The 18,162-nt window shown below is 39.2% G+C and overlaps 2 protein-coding genes across 3 annotated transcripts in view; one reads left to right on the top strand and one right to left on the bottom strand.

Moving 5' to 3' along the window:
* The window catches only part of MCPH1 (microcephalin 1), a 172,922-nt gene that overhangs the window by 38,391 nt on the left and 116,369 nt on the right, over positions 1-18,162 (top strand). The window contains exon 5 of the mRNA XM_081046992.1: positions 8,023-8,100. Coding sequence (XP_080903118.1) covers positions 8,023-8,100 — 78 coding nt within the window. The remainder of the gene's footprint in view (positions 1-8,022; positions 8,101-18,162) is intronic.
* Positions 7,941-18,162, bottom strand: part of ANGPT2 (angiopoietin 2) — a 53,804-nt gene continuing 43,582 nt past the window's right edge. For both annotated transcript variants that reach the window (XM_081046987.1, XM_081046988.1), the window contains exons 7-9: positions 17,908-18,074; positions 13,991-14,121; positions 7,941-11,179 (exon numbers count right to left, since the gene is read on the bottom strand). In XM_081046987.1, the coding sequence (XP_080903113.1) occupies positions 11,019-11,179; positions 13,991-14,121; positions 17,908-18,074 (459 nt within the window). In that variant the 3' untranslated portion in view covers positions 7,941-11,018. The remainder of the gene's footprint in view (positions 11,180-13,990; positions 14,122-17,907; positions 18,075-18,162) is intronic.

Here is an 18,162-nt window from a genome sequence, read left to right as displayed (position 1 = left end):
ACAGGGAAAAGAGTTCGTAACTACTTATTTTTAGCACTTTGTTGCTTAGCTCCTCTGTCTTGATTAAATAGGTTGTGTTAAGGTTTTGGTTTCATGCCACTTTTTTTGAGGCAGCTGGAACTATGCTTTTTAAGACTTAAAAACATATGAATCCTTCTGGAGATCTTATTAAAATGCAGATTCTGAGGCCATGGGTCTGGGTCTCGAGCTGCTTAATGGGCTGCCAGCGCCCAGGTGGTGTGTTAAGCTGTTGGTCTAGGAACTGAGGCTACCAGGGACGTGCCAGAGGCCGCGCCAGAGTTGGGGTGGGCATGGGGCTGCTTCCAAACAATGTGCGTTTTCATCACAGGAAATGTAGAGTTCTGCGGCTGGCTTGTCAGGAGATTTACACATGCTCTCTCAGCTTGTCACAACAATAATCCTTGGGGAAACGGAGACTTGAATTTATTCAATTCTCGAGTATTACTTCAGCTTTAGTAAATTGCTCAGTGTCACAGTACTTGAAAATGGTGAATTTTGAGTTTGAATTGAGCTTTTCCTTAATTCATAGCCCACACTCTTTCTGGCATCTACTTCCAGAGATAGCCTAGAGAATATTTTTATCTTCTGTTGCCTTAAACTTGGGTGCATTCATCCCATAATTGCACACCACCTTACGTGGGTTTAAAAGGTTAACCGATAAGACAGTGAGTTTTCATGCTAACCTTGCCCCTTACTAGTTGTGTGACGAGAAAGGCAGTTGGAGTCTCAAAGCCTCAGTTTCATTATCTAAATAAAGTGCACAATAAACTCAATAACTATTAATTACTGTTATTAAACAAACATTGTTTGGCACTTGTCAGTCACCTTCATTCAAATCATCACCTGAATGAACCTTGAAAACACTGCTCAGTGAGCGAAGCTGGACACACAGGTCACATGTTGTATGGTCCTTTTCCTGTGAAATGTCTGTCGTAGGCAAACGCACTGAGACACAAAGCTGATGAGTGGTTACCAGGAGGAGAGAGAGATCAATGACCACTTAGTGGGTACAGAGTGTGTTCCTGGGGTGATTAAAAAGTTCTGAAACTAGAAAGAGGTGGTGCTCGTACAACATCGTGAATGTGCTAAATGGCACTGAGCTGTACACTTTCAAATGGTTAATTGTATTATTATGGGATTTCACCACAATTGAAAGAAATTATATATGGGAAATTGCTTCACGGAGGCAGGCATTGCATCTACTGAATAGGTTTGTATTTTTAAATTACTTTATGGAATTATAGAAAGCATTTCTTGATGTTCTGAGATGTGTTGGAAATACAGAGGAATGGCTTATTTTGGAACAAATATTATTATTGCCTTGAAATGTCGCCAGTTCAAGTTGGTCTTTTTGGAAGACTAGACCTCCTCTGTTTTCTGGCTCCAAAGTATTTAGGACATAAGCACCCTTTTATTTGTTAATAAAAATTGTGCTATTGATAGCCCTGATTTTTTTTATCTCCCAAAGTTTAACCTAGAAATAACTTCCTTGCCACAACTATTTCATTAACTGCATGTATATGTTAAAATTTATAATGATGTATAATATTTTTATGAGACACACAGGTTAAGTAACTCACCTCTTGTCACAAAGCTAGAAAGCGACAGAGATTGGGATAACCCAGCATCCTGGGTTCTGTGTTCTTAACCAGTACACTATACAGTCCGGTACGGTCTAGTTGTAGAAGAAACAAATACTATCCTCCCTCTAGAAACAAAATAAAACCAGTATTACATAGTAACAAATTCTCTAAATGTTTTGTTGTTTGAGAAAATCAATTACCCTTATAACTGAGACAAAGAACCTGTAAAATATGAGAAAAATATTTTTAATGTGATTTTTGTAATTTTGCTGTGAGCTTAAAATAGTGACAAATTAGTCATTACTATTTTTGATTTTCTTCTATCGGAAAGAAAAGATTTACAAATTCTGAATATATGTCTCGATACCTCTATAAACTCTTAACAACCAAATGTTTCTTCCTGCAGTTGGTAGAGGAAAGGATGGGTAGGACAGAGAGTAATGAAAACGGCCCCAATCACTGTTCAGTGATTGAAGTAGAGAATAAACCATACTTTTGAACTGTTTGAAATTAACTAGTTTCCCATGGGTAGCACAAGTTTCTGTCAGATTTGATTTTAATTAATTAGCTGGTGTTTGTGCGATATAAATTCCTTTGTATGCAAAGAATATTGTTGACATTTCCCACAGAGAAAGCCCTTTTTTGGTTCTCTTTCCTGCTATGTTCTCAAATGTATTCTTAGTACCACAACTGCTGTTGAATTTAACAGTTATATATGGTAGGTGGTATGCTGTGGAGACAGGTCCAAAAACAATGATTGATTTAGTTGGCTATTTAGAAACTTGGAATAACCTCAATATTACAATTACAATAAGAAACTAAGCGTTAATAAATGTTTTCAACACGATCAGTAATGCTCTCCAGTGAGTTAAGTCAGCTTCATATTGCAGTTGTAATTTTCATACCAATAGTGAATCATCATCATATGGGTGATTGATTTTTCCATTGCAACCTAAAATCCCTCGTACAGGGCTCTCTTTCTTTAATAACAACCTTCTTTCATCACTTATATATTGAAATATTTCTGTATTGTTTTCCCTCACTTAAAATTTTTTTTTGAGAAGTCAAAAGTTAAGGATACCTTGTTTAGTAATTTTACTTTTTAAATACTTTGAGTAAATGACATTTTTTTAGCTGAAGAAAACTTCTTAGGCAATTAAGAAAATATTAAGAAATTAAGGTGAAAAAATAATTTTATGGGTTCTGGTTTGGAAAGTGTCATTTACTAATGTTGAGCTGTAGTACGTTTGATAACTCAGAATTTTCTAATTATTCTTTGGGGATAGGAAGTTGAAGCAGCTAATGAAAGTACCATGACCACTAGCCAACAACAGTACTAGAAAACAATCTACACTTTATTTTACTTCGAAACAAAACTTAAAAGATTAAGCAAGAAAACCTGTGCTTTCCATAGAAACCTTAATTTATACACAAGAACACTTTGGTTTTATGATGTCCTGTTACATTATAAACCAAATTAGCCTGCCTCACAAAGTAGTTCAAGCAACTTTAATGCTGTCACTGTTCCTCTTCTGCATTATACTGGAAGTCCTCGCCAGTGCAATAAGGCAAGAAAAAAATATATATGCATACAGATTGGAAAAGGAAGAAATAAAACCGTCTATTCATGGGAAACATGATTGTCTATGTGGAAAACAGCAGCAGAGCTACAAAAAGCTTCCACAACTAGCAGGTTGAGTTCAGTAAAATTACAGGATTCCAGGTCAGTGTACAAAATTCAGTTGTACTTCTGTGCACTAGTAGTGAACAACTGTAATTCTAATTTAAAAAATAAAAAATCCCACTTATATTAGTATCCCCAACATTGAAATACTTCAGTTTAAATCTGACAAAATATTTGCAGAATCTGTTTGCTCAAAACTACAAAATTCAGATAAAAGAAATCAAAGAAGACCTAAATTAAAGGAGAGAAATACTGTGTTTATGAGTTGGGAAACGCAATGTTTTCTAACCTGTTGGTTCTCCCTATTTTGAGCTATTGATTCAACTCAGTTCCAGTTCGAAGCCCAGCACAATGGTTTTGTAGATGTTGACAAGCCAGTTCTAGTTGGCAAAGCACATTTTCAACAGAAGAGCAAAGTTGCAGACTCACACAATAGAGGAATCTAGGTGATGGGTAAATGAGAACTCTCAGTACTAGCTGGGCAACTCTTTAGTAAGTCTAAAATTTTCCAAAATAACATGTTTGAAAAATCAATACAATTTTTGAGGCTGTAATAAAAAGTGGCTTTGCCTGTTCTGTCGCTTTCCAGCCTGATTCTCACTCTTAAAAGAGCCTTGTGATGTTTTTACCTACATACTTCTAAATAAAATGGTTTTCGTACCATTTTTTAATTTTTCACATATACACATTATGGAAGATTAAAATACGACCATATAGCTTCCACAACTACCGACACCTCCCCTCCCTCATCTATCCAGTATGGTTCTAATTTTTGTTTCAAGTTTTATATATCCGTATGAACACACGCCCACAGTCACACATACACTCACAAATATGGATGCTTATTTGAATACTATTTGAGCTGAGCCGTATAATGTACTATGATTCTATTTCCTTTCTAGTAATCTTTGTTTTTTCCTGAGCTAATCATTAACAATTATTTGATTGCTTAGTTTTCTGTGTACCTACCACTAATTTACTGCAAAAATTTCTAAAAGCATTATAAGTCTTCTCTCAAATCTGGCTACACACTGGATAATCTTCCAATCCCATGTGTTTTTCTTGGCGACACCCCATGAACTGACTGGTTCTTTCTAGGTCTACAGAACAGTTGTTATCCTGGGACTTCCCGTCAGTGTGATCCCAGGAACGCCCTTATTGTTTGGTTTGTCCTATGTTTTCATTCTAGAGACTTATCCAATGGGTGTAAAATCATGTGTAATAATGAGGCACTGAAAAGCTGATTGAAACGTTTGTGCCTGAGTGGCGTATAGATAACGTGATGTGGATGGAGGTGTTTGATTGAAGGAGGTCCTAGTGTTAGTATTTGTATGTCTTTCATTTCCTGGGCTGATCACTGTCCCCAGAAAAGAACGCCCAAGTCCTGCCCCAGGGTCTGTGCTGGTGTCTAGGATGAGGGCCGTGCTGGAGAAGTTTTCTCTTTACTTCCCACCATCACTCCCAGAAATACCCATCTGATTGTATTTTGTCTTGTTCTAGAGGAGAGTGGGCTGGGGTGGGGGTAGGACATTCCTCCTTTTTATCCTGCTCTACACCCCATTTTCAGACATATCTGGTGCCATCCATTTCTCTGTCTTTCTAGGCATCTGAGGAGATAATTGGAGACTTCCTTGTGTGGATACTTACGTTCCAGCTTTTTTTTGCCCTTCTGTCAGTTACCATTTATCTACCTGCTTTGCAACTTCCAAAATGTCATCGTATTTCATCTACTGTGGACTCTTTTCCCATTGCTTTTAATTCTGTCGTTTTAGTTGAGTATTGGAATCTGGTGAAGATGCTATTTTACTGTTTAGCCACAGTGAGTTCATTTTCTTCTCTGTGTAGGATGCTGTTCCTGCATTTGACAGCAGTGCCATTTTCTGGCTTGGTTTTGTAGTAGCTGCGATGCCTCGTGCTGTCCGAGCGGAAGGAGTAGACATCCACAGAACAAACAGACCGTGTGCATTGTGCCTGATCTGGACCTAACTGCGTATTCAGTCCTGCTTTCTGGAAAGTTGTCCATCAGTAGCTGTGAATCTAATGATAAGACGAGAAAATGGTTCTTACTTAAACACATCAAGGGTCACATTTATGAATGACAATTTTGAAGTGTCAAAAATATATTCATTTGCAGTGGATGCTGAAGTGACTTGGTCCTCTTGGTTAGGGCTCTTACACACGGGAATAGATCTTCTGTATTCATTCAACCCCATTCCTCGCTTTGTTTAGCTTCTTAGTTATTTTTGGTCTATCCACATATATTATAGGAAATACATCAGATTAACTTTTTATTTTTAAATAAAAAGCCTTAACTGTTATTTTGCAAACTGTATTTTCCCTATTTTGAACATTCGATAAGGCAAAGATAAGTTTGGCTAATGAAGGTACTAAAGCAAAAAGTTTGTAATTGTTTTCTGTAATACATTTCTGATTTGATTTCCTTGCAATCAAATTAATGTTCTCCGCTATCTCTTTACATTATTCATTCCCGGGATACCTATTAAAATGAAATTTATTAATTCATCACAATTCTACTTAGATGCCTTCCGGTTTTATTTCCGTAGCATTTAGAAGGGGACAGATTCAGAGAACATAAATTTTCTCCAAGAGGTAGTTTAAATGCAGTTGGCATTTTGATGGGTTTATATCTGAACTCAAATTCCACTTACATAATTAAGACTGGTTCCCTGGACTCTCTCACTGGTACACTGTGTTTCTTGCTGTACTATTTCTCTACATTGCCTCATGTTTAAAATGAACCTGGTTTTAAAACTACTTACATTTTATTTCCTGGCGAATTGCATGTATTTGTAGGGAATCACACATATTGCTAGTGTGTGTCTATAAACGATAGTAAGTAAGGTAAACACAGTTATTTAAATGTTTTTAACCAGCCATAAAGAGCCAGGGAGAAATGTGATTTCAGTGTAGGCTCACCAGTTTTCTAATACCTTCTTTCACTGAACTTATCAAGATAAGTCATTTTGTTTTTATAATGTTGGGTAGGCCATAAAAATCAGGGGACAACAGAAACTGAAATGACAAAATGCTTGTGTACACACAGATCTAACTGAAGTTTGAACCGGGACCCTGAGAACACAACTTGGTACTTTCTCTCTCTCTCTAATGGACACAGATTTTCCCTCCAGTCCCATTATGTCATCTTGGGCCCAACACCCTGGGAGCTCTTTTTCCTGTCTTTTCTGGCTTGTCTTCCAATTCTCCTGTCCAACAGTTCTTTTGCCACGTGCCAAGGCCCCCAAGCACATGGGGTGGAAACTGGGTATCTGTGCTACCTCACCATAGGGATCCAACCAGCCCCATTTTCCTAGCACGTCTTCCAAAGCACCCTCTTCTCTAGCCAAAAAAATGAAAAAGAAAAAAATATCCACCTCCTACTTTAATCCTATCTTGGCATGTGGTACTCTCTCTGTGCTGAAGTACCCTCTCCCCTTCTCTCTCTCTCAGGTGGGTTTGGGTTTATTTCCAGGACCCAGTGTGGGACCTTATTCATGGTCGCTCTCAGTAAGTTATTCACAGATGAACGAATAGTGAGCAGAAGGAAATAGTTGTTGAATAGATAAATGAGTCTGTTTAAAGTAGAGCCCAGGCCAGCACTAGGAAGAAGCATTCAGATTCTACATCCTGTTCTCATCTTTCTTCCACTATCAGACTCACTTTTTCTTTGAAACAAAAAATTGCTGTCCCGTATTAGATGAGTACTAGCTTTAATATATTATAAAAAGGGAAGTATTTAAGATTGATTTCCCGTAGGTGGTTCTGAATCTTAGGAACTACCGAAAAGGAAGAGTTAGGCCTCATTTCCAGTAATTCAGCAAAAAGAACTCTATGTAATTACTCTAGAAAAAAAGAATGGATTCACTGAATGTAAGAAATGAAATTGCAGATAAGAGATAAATGTGAGTCATGTAGTTCAGTTTGATTATTTTAATTGTAGAATTCTGGTGCATAGAAACAGGTTTTTAGGGAGTTTGGTCATAGAGCAGAGATGACTGCAGAATTTCAAACATTGTTGAATTAAAATGAAAACATTGTCTTAATCATTTAAAAATGTGTGGGTTCAAAAATGACGATGATGATGACGATGGTGATGAAAGCTTACTTATGAGACATTTTACTCTTCAAAAGTCTGGGAGGGATTTTCAAATGTGTATGGAGAACTGAAAATATGAGCTAATGTTATAAACAAAGTCACACTCTGTAAGGGTTGTTTTTTTAATTTAGGCTTATGTCTGTCTTCTCCTATTCTTTTTAATTAATAAGATTCTAGAATATTTACTGAGGATTGTCTATAATGCTTCCTTAAATTGGAAACTTGGAATAATATATATATATATATATATATATATATATATACACACACACACACACACACACATATGTATATGTATGTATGTATATATATATATATAGCTATAGATATAGATATAGATATAGTATTTCATATGTTTAGAAATTGGGTGATATTTAGTATTTGACCTCACATGAGACTTTTTTAACTGTTTATTAATATTCATAACATTTAAGCAGCCTGAAGATTCTGACGGCACTGTGGTATTCAAGACACATCTGCTTCAGATCTATGGAATGTGTAGTCACTGCTGTTTTTTTAGTCATTCTGTTTTGTTTTTGCTCTATCTGCAAAGTGGTTTATTGCCCAGTAAGAGCTTAATAAACCCATTACAAGTTCTCTGTGTTCTGTGTCACTTGCAGGTACTGTGGTCTTTGGAACTGGGTCACTGGATTTCCGAGGAACCGTTTGAACTTTCTGACTCCTTCCCTGCAGCCCCTGTAAGTCAGATGCTATTTTATTTATACATTTTGGTATTCTCAGGAAATTATCATTAGCATAGATATGACTCAAGTTTTTATTAAATCAAGTGTGATGATGCTCATAACTAAAAAGACATATTCACAGAACTTAACACTTTTTATCTATTTACTTGTGGGGAAAAAATGTGAGAATGTGAGAACATTCTGCAAAAAGTTTTGAGGAATACAGCCCCCCAAATTTTTCATTACAAAAGTTCTCAGGATTGAGAAAAACAAAAATGAGAAAAAAGTAGATTCTTAAGACAGTAATATTATATCTTGCATACAACTTTAGAAGATAAATCCTGTTACTCTGAATAGAGATAGAACGGATAGGTATAAAAATAGTGGCCTGCTAGCATTAGACGTGGTCTTTGCTGTAGACATGGTGCTTTGCTGTTTTCCTAAACTCAACTTCAACTTAACTGACTTTTAAGTACTTGAAATGCTAATGGAAAAGTTCCAGGTCCTAATTTTTTTGAAGATTAAGTAATAATTTAGTAGATAATTACAGGTGTACTTGGAAGCAGGACTATGCAGTAGCTGGCTTTCATTTCCAGAAATGTTAACTGGTTTGTGACAGTTTATTCTTTCAAAAAATTAGTATTAGTTTGGTGCAAACACAATTGCAGTTTTTGCAATTATTTTTAACCTTTTAAACCACAATTACTTTTGCACCAACCTAATACCTGAAAGATAAATGGTGATTTTTTGCAGCCAGTCTTCATGGATTTTTGGTTATTTGAGTATGCCATGTGACTATCACATGACAACAAGTTGAACTCTGCCCTTAATCACTATGGTTCTCTAGGTTGTTGAGTTGTTTTGTTTTCATTTTTAAGATTACTGTTTTGATTTCCTGACAACTCTATAAATGTTTTCTTAAGGAGAGAAAAATTCCTCTCAGCAAGACTCTTTGTTTGAAACACCATGTAAGGAATTGAAGCGTAAAATAAAAACACAAATTCCCCCTATCCTCTGTCTTACGAGAGTATATGTAACCTGAATAACATAGTGCGGTTTATCTTTGAAGTTCATTTAACCTGCCTCCATGGGCAAGTGATACAAATTATGTTGTTGGCAATTTTTCCTGAATCATCATTTCTCTGTCTCGGTATCTGCCGTGTGGTCTTTGAGATATCATAGAAACTTATTGTTTCCTTTGAACCAGTAATATTTTCTTATTATCAGAGTTTTTTACTTCATATAAAGCTGATACTTCTGTTGAATTTATGAAACATTCTTAAATGTAATAAAATGAGGAGGTTTTTCACTCAGTTAATGTGCTTGTTGAGAAAGTACAACGTGCTGGGGAAAGCAGAGCTTCTGACTTTTCCAAAGTCCATAAATTGACTCAAAACACATAGCAATGTTAGGTGTTCCAAAACTGAGTTGTGGTGAGAGTGGGGTGGGCATGTAGGAGTAAAATAAATAAGAAATATGGAATAAAGAAAAACAATGTAGAGTGGTATAAGGTGAAGACAGTCATAAAGTAAATGCTGGTTGTAAATTTAACTCTAAGCTTCCTAGCACTTGACTCGAAAGCAAATAAATGAGAAATCATCTCTAAATTATAAAGCCTACACACGTGTTCATTAGTGTTCTAAAACTTCTGGGTTAAAAGTCTAGAAATTTAAGGTTGTGTGTGAGACCTTAACTCCAACCTCTCAAAATTTTCTGTACCCATATGAATACACTATAAATATCAGGTTTGTTTTTGGACTTCAAAATACTTTTTTTAAAAGTTTTCTGGTAGACATTTAAAAAAATCTTACTGATACAAATTGGTTTTTTCCTTAAATGACTTCAGGGCGATTCTAGCCCGAGAAGTATAGCTTTGTACATGCATTAACTGAAAGGGGTTTCTCAGCCACTAATTGCAGCCTACTTCTCTAGAACATATCTTACTGGAAGAGAAAAAAAGACCTCTGTATTAGAATAGTAAGTGAAAGATAGTGAAGTCTCTTTGTATAATGTATACAAAGAAATGTATAATTTTCTCCTCGTCATGTAGAATTTTCCTTGTCATGAGGCACAATCGGTTATTTTGGAATCAAATTACAAAATTGTAAATATTAGCATAAAAGTTAAATGTAGTCATATCACCTAATAAGTTATAATTAATTACTAAAAATACCTTCATATTTAACACACAGGCAAGGAAAAAAAATAGTACAATCTTTACATAAACTAAAAGAACATCCTGGAAGATCCTGGAAGTTTTCACCATCTAAACTTGAAGTCTATATTTGAGCATTAACTTAAAACTAAGCTGGCGACACATATGTAAATAGGCTGTTTTCAAAATGAAAATTTAAAGCATCTAAGAGGAGGAGCAAAAATGCATTAACTATGTTTTTCCTTCTCCAAATATGAAACTGCTAATAACCACTTCTCAGAAAATCCCTGAATATGTAATATATTTGCATGGCTTAGAGAATTTTTCCTTCCTTTTACTTAAGATAGGGATGCTGAATTGAGGACATGTGGATATTTCCACAGTCCATGAACAGTGCTTAGAAGACTGCACTTCCAAGATTATCTCTCCTCTATAGCCTAAGTGTTCTGTTTTCCAGTTATTTACTGATGAACTCGCACATGACACTCTTGGCTGTGACAACAGAGTCTGTACACGGTCAGTCTCATTTGCCAGCTTAAATTCATCTTCACACAGATGTTCTCCCAGGTCACAAGGCGAAGGTTCAGGGTTGTGCTTTGGTTCCTCGAGGGCTGCAGGTGCCAGTGGTGAAGTGTACGGGGCTCTGATGTGGGGCCCTGTGGAGCATGTGTCTGTCTGAGGTGGCCGGGGAGACAGAACGCAGCTGTGTCTTGTAGAGCTCTAGGAGTACGTCTCTGAAACCAGTATAATCCACCATCCCTAGGGTATGTGCCGGCATTTAGAAATCCGCCGGTCGGATCATCATGGCTGTGGCCTTGAGTGAGTAGCCTGACCCTTTCCAGTAGTACCACTTAATGCCGTTGAACTTGTTTGTGTTCTGCCTCTGTGGGTAGTACATTCCGTTCAAGTTGGAAGGACCACATGCATCAAACCACCAGCCTGTGAAAGTAAAACACAGAAGGAATTAGGAAGTAGGTGCCCCTGACTGTCTCACCCAGAGTTAGAAGTCCTCGGCTAATCCACAAGTCACATTCCATGCATGTTAAGTAGGCGGATACCCGTGCGTGCAGCATGTGTGGGAAGTTAGGCTGTCCACCCTTAACGCTGGTTGAACCACAGTTCCATTATGGCGGATGTCTTTACAAGCTTGCTCACTGCTTTTCTCTTGTGCCGTGTGGGAAGGCCGCTCAGCCATCGCAGTGACGAGGAGGCCGCCCCCCACAACCCTGATCGGACAGGCAGTGGTGGGATGGACAGTGTGGATGGGTCAAAACCGGGGACTTACTGGACGGCTCTCCTTGGGCCAGGCTGCCTTTGCAGCCCCAACAACACAGCAGTCTGGGCTGATTCAGCCTTCCCTCTCCCTACCAAAGCAATTCTTTTTGTTTAAAATATAGCCCCAAGTTTTAAGTACCCAGTGGGGCTGGATAAAAGGGAATCTTTAAGCCCCAGAGACAGAAAGAAAATGTAAAGCTGTAGTGGTGTGCTCACTGAGGTGAAGCCAGGGGACAGAGCTGAGTGTGTGGCACAGCAGGATCGGGGTGGGTCCACAGCCACCCCTGAATGGTTCCATTTGGGGTGGCCATTACAGCGCTTACCCGAAAACAGGAGCATGCCAGAGGCCCTAGGTTTTTCGGGGAGGGAATGGCTTCAGTCTGCCTGCATTGATCTGAATACATCCTAAAACACTGTGTTGTCAGAAGGACACATACAGCATGATGCGATTTATATAAAAGTTTAAAATAGAGAAAACAATAACAGAAGTATTATTGATGTCTTCCATATAGTAAGATAAGTAAATACGGTGAATGAACCTCAATTCAGTGGTTAGCTCAGGGGCAAGTGTTGGGAGAACGGCTCTAGTTGTCTCTGAACGTTTTATTTCTTTAAGAAATATTCTTATGCTATATTTATGTTATGTTCTGTTACGTTATTTACCCATCGGACTGTGATCACCCGTTATTTCATCCAGGTGCCTAATTCTTTCCTGATGGTAGTAGCTCCATAACTTGAATTGAATTTGATTAAGACATTTGTGTTTTATTCGGAATCCTTCAAAATATTCAGGAAGAGTCCAGATTTATAGATGAGCCCATTCTGAAGCCTGTTTTCTGACTTAACTCTAGAATTCCCTGCCCATGCAACCATCTGGCTGATCGCTGGCTGGCTTCTCCGTGGTCCAGACCAAGGGTCAGGACCTTGTAGTAGGAACCGCTCTATTTTCTCTCTTGGGCTACATTTCTTCTACCCAGTCTTTCTACTTCCACGCTCAGCCCTAAATCTTGATTTGAATAAATAAATATATTATTTATTTGGTTATTAATGCACTTCTACTCTCTCGAGAAGACAGCTGCGTTCAGTATGGAAATGGCAGACAGGAAAAAAGGATTGGATATATTTGGCTCCCCTACCCCACATTTCCCCTTTTTGTTGGCTTTAAAAAGGATTATTGTGTTAGGACGAGGGCTACAGGCAGCTTTTACATATCAAAATAATAGCTTTCTCTCACTGACATAATTAGTGAAATAATTATGGCTAGTAGAGAAGACCTGTATTGCAAACATATTTTTATATGTAAATATATTGTCTAATGAACCATAGGATTGATTTTTGTAATGAAGTTTGATATTCTCAGTATTAATTTAAAGAATGAAACCTTTTGAATTTCAAATTATTTTCGTAAATAAATCCTTTTGACTGTAAACAGTTCTTAACTGAAGTACAGACATGCGATAAGCTTGGATCTTTTACTTGTTTATACAGTACCTTATGTCTACAAAATATTGACCTTAGCTCTTACCATGGGTTTCTCTGGGTGAGTAATGAGTGAGTTTTTGGTAATCCAATTTAAGGTCTCTGCAAATTAAGCCTGCCAGTTTGCTGTGTGTGATTACACTGCACCATTGGCAGAGATCATCCATGTTTTAAGTCTTCCAAGTGTTTTTAAGAACTAACTTGACAGCATTTGTCAGACTATTTTCGTATCTTGGTTACTATTAACTAGTTCTAGTTATTCAGTTTTTAAACTTTTAGAAATCCAAAATTGGTTCTTCTCATTGAACTCTTGAATGTTTCTGAATAGGAATCCAACCATTGTAAGTGACTGTTTTAACAATCATTGGCCCATGGGTATGTTTTTCATCTTTTTAAAGCAGTCTGACATGAAAGGTAGAAAATAAGAACCTGAAAATAAAAGTCTAATATAAAGTGGACAATAAGTTATTTCGACTTGTGCCCTAAAAAGGCAGGTTAGTTAGGTAGTTTTTTTGTGTTTATACATATTTACCATATATTAATGAAATCCTTTAAAAAAGATAACTGAAAATTCCTTGTTTGAACAATAAATTATCAGCTGGAAACATTTCTATAGTCATAAACCTGTCTCACTATTTTGGGTGACAGTTTGAATATTTAACCTTTTCAACAAAGCACAATGAAATAAGGCCATCTTCTCGGCGAGCACAAACTCGGGAGAGCTTGCTGACTATCACATGCCGCTTTGCCCCACTGGCGAGGGCAGGTCCGGGAGCGAGACAGCCGCCTGCTGACAGTGCTAGCTGAGCTTCACATTCTAGCTTAACACTCAACAGTCTGAAAGTGAAGAACAAACCGCCCTACACCAAGCAAGCATGTCTATTTATGAACTTTGGACATCGTCACCGACCACAGGTAGAAGTCCCAAGAGCCAGCCTTTCACTCTATCAGACGCGTCCTTGCCAATACAAATAGGAAGAGAGAAAAGCATCCCACCTCCGGTGAGCATTTGTGCACATTTGCAAATACATTTGTCGTTGTCCGAGTCCTTTGTGCTAAAATCATTTCCTGGTTGGCTGATGCTGCTTATTTTGCCGGCTGTCCCCGTAAGTCCTTTAAGGTGAATCCTGTAAACATGCAAGGGGGTGTGGGGGGTGGCGTGGAGAGAGAGAGAAAGAACGTTAATTGGCTTGGGCTGTCAATTTACTGTAGTGGAAAATTTTTTACAATGAAGAATTCCATTCTACCGAAAGGCGTTCTCTGCTGCTTAATGCACTAATGCATACTCGGGACAAAATATGTTTGCACTGGTATAAACAGGAACTAACTTATCATCAAGTCCTTAGGCAAAGAGGAATGTTTTCATGAAATCTTCAGCGCATATCACTTGCACAAGCATCAGCAGAGACTTCAGGGCCCTTTAATTTATTTTCCTGCTGCTCTCGGATAAACACAAGAGGCGAAACAAGCATGAGAGGGTCCTCTCTGCAGGTCTGCAGGCATCATTCAGACAGAAATGAGTCTGCCGATGGCTGGACAACTTCAAACATCATTATTTTCCATGGAGGGGGTGGGAAGCCAGCAGGCAACCAGGAACGGTGATGGAATTTGGAGTACAAGTCTACAGAACCGAGTAGAAAATGAATCTTTACGGCTGCTTTGCCTTGTTTCTGTATAGCATTGTAATAAGCTTGCTAGACACTGAGAAAGGAATAAATGTGCTAATAAGTTAGACACTAGTAAACAGCCCACATTTTAGGAGGTTGCAAGTCTGGCTTGCCCCAGGGATGTGTGTGTCAGCGAGGTGAATGGGAGGGAAGGAGAAGGTATGTGAGCCCAGGACAGCTGAGAGCAGGATTCCACGTGACTGACAGGGTGTGGCTGTGCAGAGAGAGTTCCTGGGTGGCTGCATGGCGTGTGAGAGCCTGGGGCATCAAGGCCTGCCGTCCCGGGACCCTATGACGCTCCATGTAACACCTGCTCACATTTGCCAACCGCTACCTCAGAAGGACTATCATTTCCCAGAATTCATGTTGGCACAGAGGGTGGAGAAGAGAGGAAAAGTTCACATGGGACTGACTACCTTTCATGAGCATGTGCCTTCCATGCCCACACCAACCTGAGAGGCTGGTGTTCCCCATTTTCACATGTCAGTGGTTGAGGTTCAGACATAGGGACTCTTCCAAAGTCACCTCTTGTACAGGGCAGAGCCGGGCTGGCCATAGATGCCCCTCACGGCTCCCTCATGGTTCCACCCTGGGGCACACCTTCCCAGGGGTGACTGTTTATGGAGGAAGTGGTTGTGCACGATGGAGGTGGGGGAGTGTGTGAAAGGGAGCTGCACAGGGCACTGGCCCTAAGTAACTTTCGTGTTCACGACTGAGACCTAAAATTCCTTTTAATGTTGTGTCTCTAGAAACTTCCTCATAAGGCACTGACTGAGTTTCTGAGTGTCAGTGTCACCTTCATGTTTCAGAGATACCCCCGGCCCCTAGCACAGCCCCTGAAGGCCGCTGCGAAGCCGTCCCCTGAGCTTCACTCCTCATGAGTTCCGAAGCACTTTGGTTTCCATCCAGGCCTGTCGGTTATCATAGATAGCACTGAGATGAATGTCTTCCCTGCTTCTCTGCTTCTCTGCCTGTTAACTCTCCTGTCTCCTTGGAACAATGGGAGTTCTCAGGGAACTCATTAAATTTCCCCAAAGGGAAGCAAAATGAGAGTACTATTTTTTATTAGGCTCTGTTAGAAAGGTTGTGTAATTTTTGATCTTTCTATTGTATGGCCCATTGGTTTAAAGTTGCTTTCCTTAAAAATGTGGTTACTAAGAATACCTATGTTCTTGAAATTGCTTTAATTTGGTATCAGCTGCTTTGAAAGAACAGTGGAGTGAAGGCAGAGGTAATGCCAGCATTTAATAATTAAATCTCAATGTTTGTGTAGAAGTGCCAGAATGTTTGTGAAAAGTGAACAACCAATTTTTAAGGTTTAATGTACAAACAGCTTTTAGTTTAAGTAAAAAGACTCATAGTCTGTTGAAGCATTTATCCATTCCTTATAGGATGTATTTTTCAGTTTTCCAATATTTGGGGAACATTTCTTTAGAATAAAACAACTCAGCTGCTACACACACTTGACATCCTGGAACATTTGTAGTTTCTAAGTTTTAGTCACATAATAGTTCTCTTATCACATTGACATGTTTTATTAGGATAATAATTGTTTTCAATGTAGTATCTGTCTTATACTGCCAAGTAAGTTGAACTGAGCTTTAGACTAGTGTGTGCTTTTTTAAATGGCATATCCAAAAATTGATTACATTTCTAAAGGAAATATCTGTTAAGAACCATCTCATCCCAGATTAAAATATTTTTATGTCAGCACACAAGGGTAATGACCCATTTTATAAAATCCTCTTATGTAAACAGCCTAATCCTTAATTTTTTTCTTTTTTTTTCTTTTTAATTCCTCTGTTATAGATTCCTAACTGTTGCCAGTTGGAAAAATATTTAGCTTGGAAGTAAAAGAGTGACCAACAACTTGTGTCTAAAAATTCATTGAAGTTTTGATCTCTTTGGAGTCAACTAGAGCTGCAGTGAGGCCCAAACACCTAGGTTTTCATTCATCTGAGTTGTAGCTTCTCCAAGAGAGCGGTGCTTTTCCTACGATGACTGTTTCACTGACGGTTTAGAAGTCATGTCAGTGCTTATCGTAATTTTGATCCACTGCTACAAATCAGGACATAGGACGTTACACAGTTTTTAGGTAGTGGTCCAGGCAAGCTGATGTTAGCACATTTTTTTCTGTGCTGTCCACTGTGACCAGCCCCTAGGAAGTCAGCTCAGGGACTCTGAAATGCTGTTTATATTCCAAACTATTCAGATCTTGGAATTTCTACTGAGCAGAGTGTATAAGTTGGGCATGAATAGACCGAGACAGGGCTGTTTTCGGCGCTGACCTCAGAGTGGGTGTTCCACAGCGTGTGCTCCACAGTCAACACCACCAGTCTGTGTTCTTCCTTCAGATGTCTGCACGGCTGTGTTGGTGACTGCAGCATTTGTCGTGCCCTCAGACCAACTGCTGGGGTGCCACCTGGCTGTCTCCCTTCTCTCTCATCCCCGTCGCACATGCACGTCTGAGGCCCTCTTAATCTAACAGCATGTATGTGTGTGCTTCTTCTGTACGGGCCTTACACCATAGATTGTCACAGTCCTAGCCTTGCAGTCCCTTTGCAGCTCCCGTCTCTGCTCTCGGGGCGTTTTAGAGCCAGAAAGTCAATTACGGGTCAAGGTCGCCCGTGCTCATCTTGGAACTTTCACGATTAGCACGGCCAGGTGGGTGGATAAGGGAGAGCTGCGGCCTGGCTGTTCTTTGTACTTCAGAGGGCAGCGGGGTGGGCTCGCCATCCGTCCCACCTAATTCTGCCTCTCTGAAACATGGCCCCTCATCACGTACTTTGGGACAGTACATAATGACTGGATATGTTAAAACTGCCAAAGGATAGGCTTAACTTCTGAAACCTTTTGGAGAACGATGTAATCATAGGCACACATCTGTTAGGATGCGGGCCTGACATTTTGTCATAAGGACACCACATTCATGTAATCTACAGAGTGGTCGAGGGCCCATTATCTGCCAGGCGGGGTTTGTCTGGGCTTCGAGGACACCGAGCAAAGCGAACAGACAAAATACTGTCCTCGTGAAGTGTCCCTCAGATTGTTAAAACCAGAGTCAGCATTTCAGAACTAGAGAAACTTACCACAAGGCAGCAAAAAAGTCGAAGACACAAGAGGTTTTTACATTTAAGGTCAGCTAAGAGTAGTTGAGGTCCTGCTGAACACCATGGGGTTCTCACTTTCTGCAAGAATCACCCAGAAGACCCTTTAGCTTTTTGCAGTCATGTAACATTTCCTCACCTGTAGTTGAGTTCTTCGCCGGACAGATAGAAGTGTTCGTACAGTGAGTGAGCCTCATTCCCTTCCCAGTCTGTGAGGCGTATTTTAAGCACGTAGCGTTTCTGATTAGTCACGTGAGAAACAAACTCATTTCCCAGCCAGTATTCGCCGGAAGGGTTCCCGAAACCCTGCAATCCAAGTTGTAAGATTCAGTTACCGTATTTATTTTTTTGCATGCATTTGAAATCAATAGTCCATCCATTTGGTATGGAACAG

The sequence above is a fragment of the Rhinolophus hipposideros genome, assembly GCF_964194185.1.
Source record: "Rhinolophus hipposideros genome assembly, chromosome: 4".
Taxonomy (NCBI): Eukaryota; Metazoa; Chordata; class Mammalia; order Chiroptera; family Rhinolophidae; genus Rhinolophus; species Rhinolophus hipposideros.
Note: the sequence above shows the minus strand (reverse complement) of the source record. Positions and strands in the feature narration are given on the sequence as shown.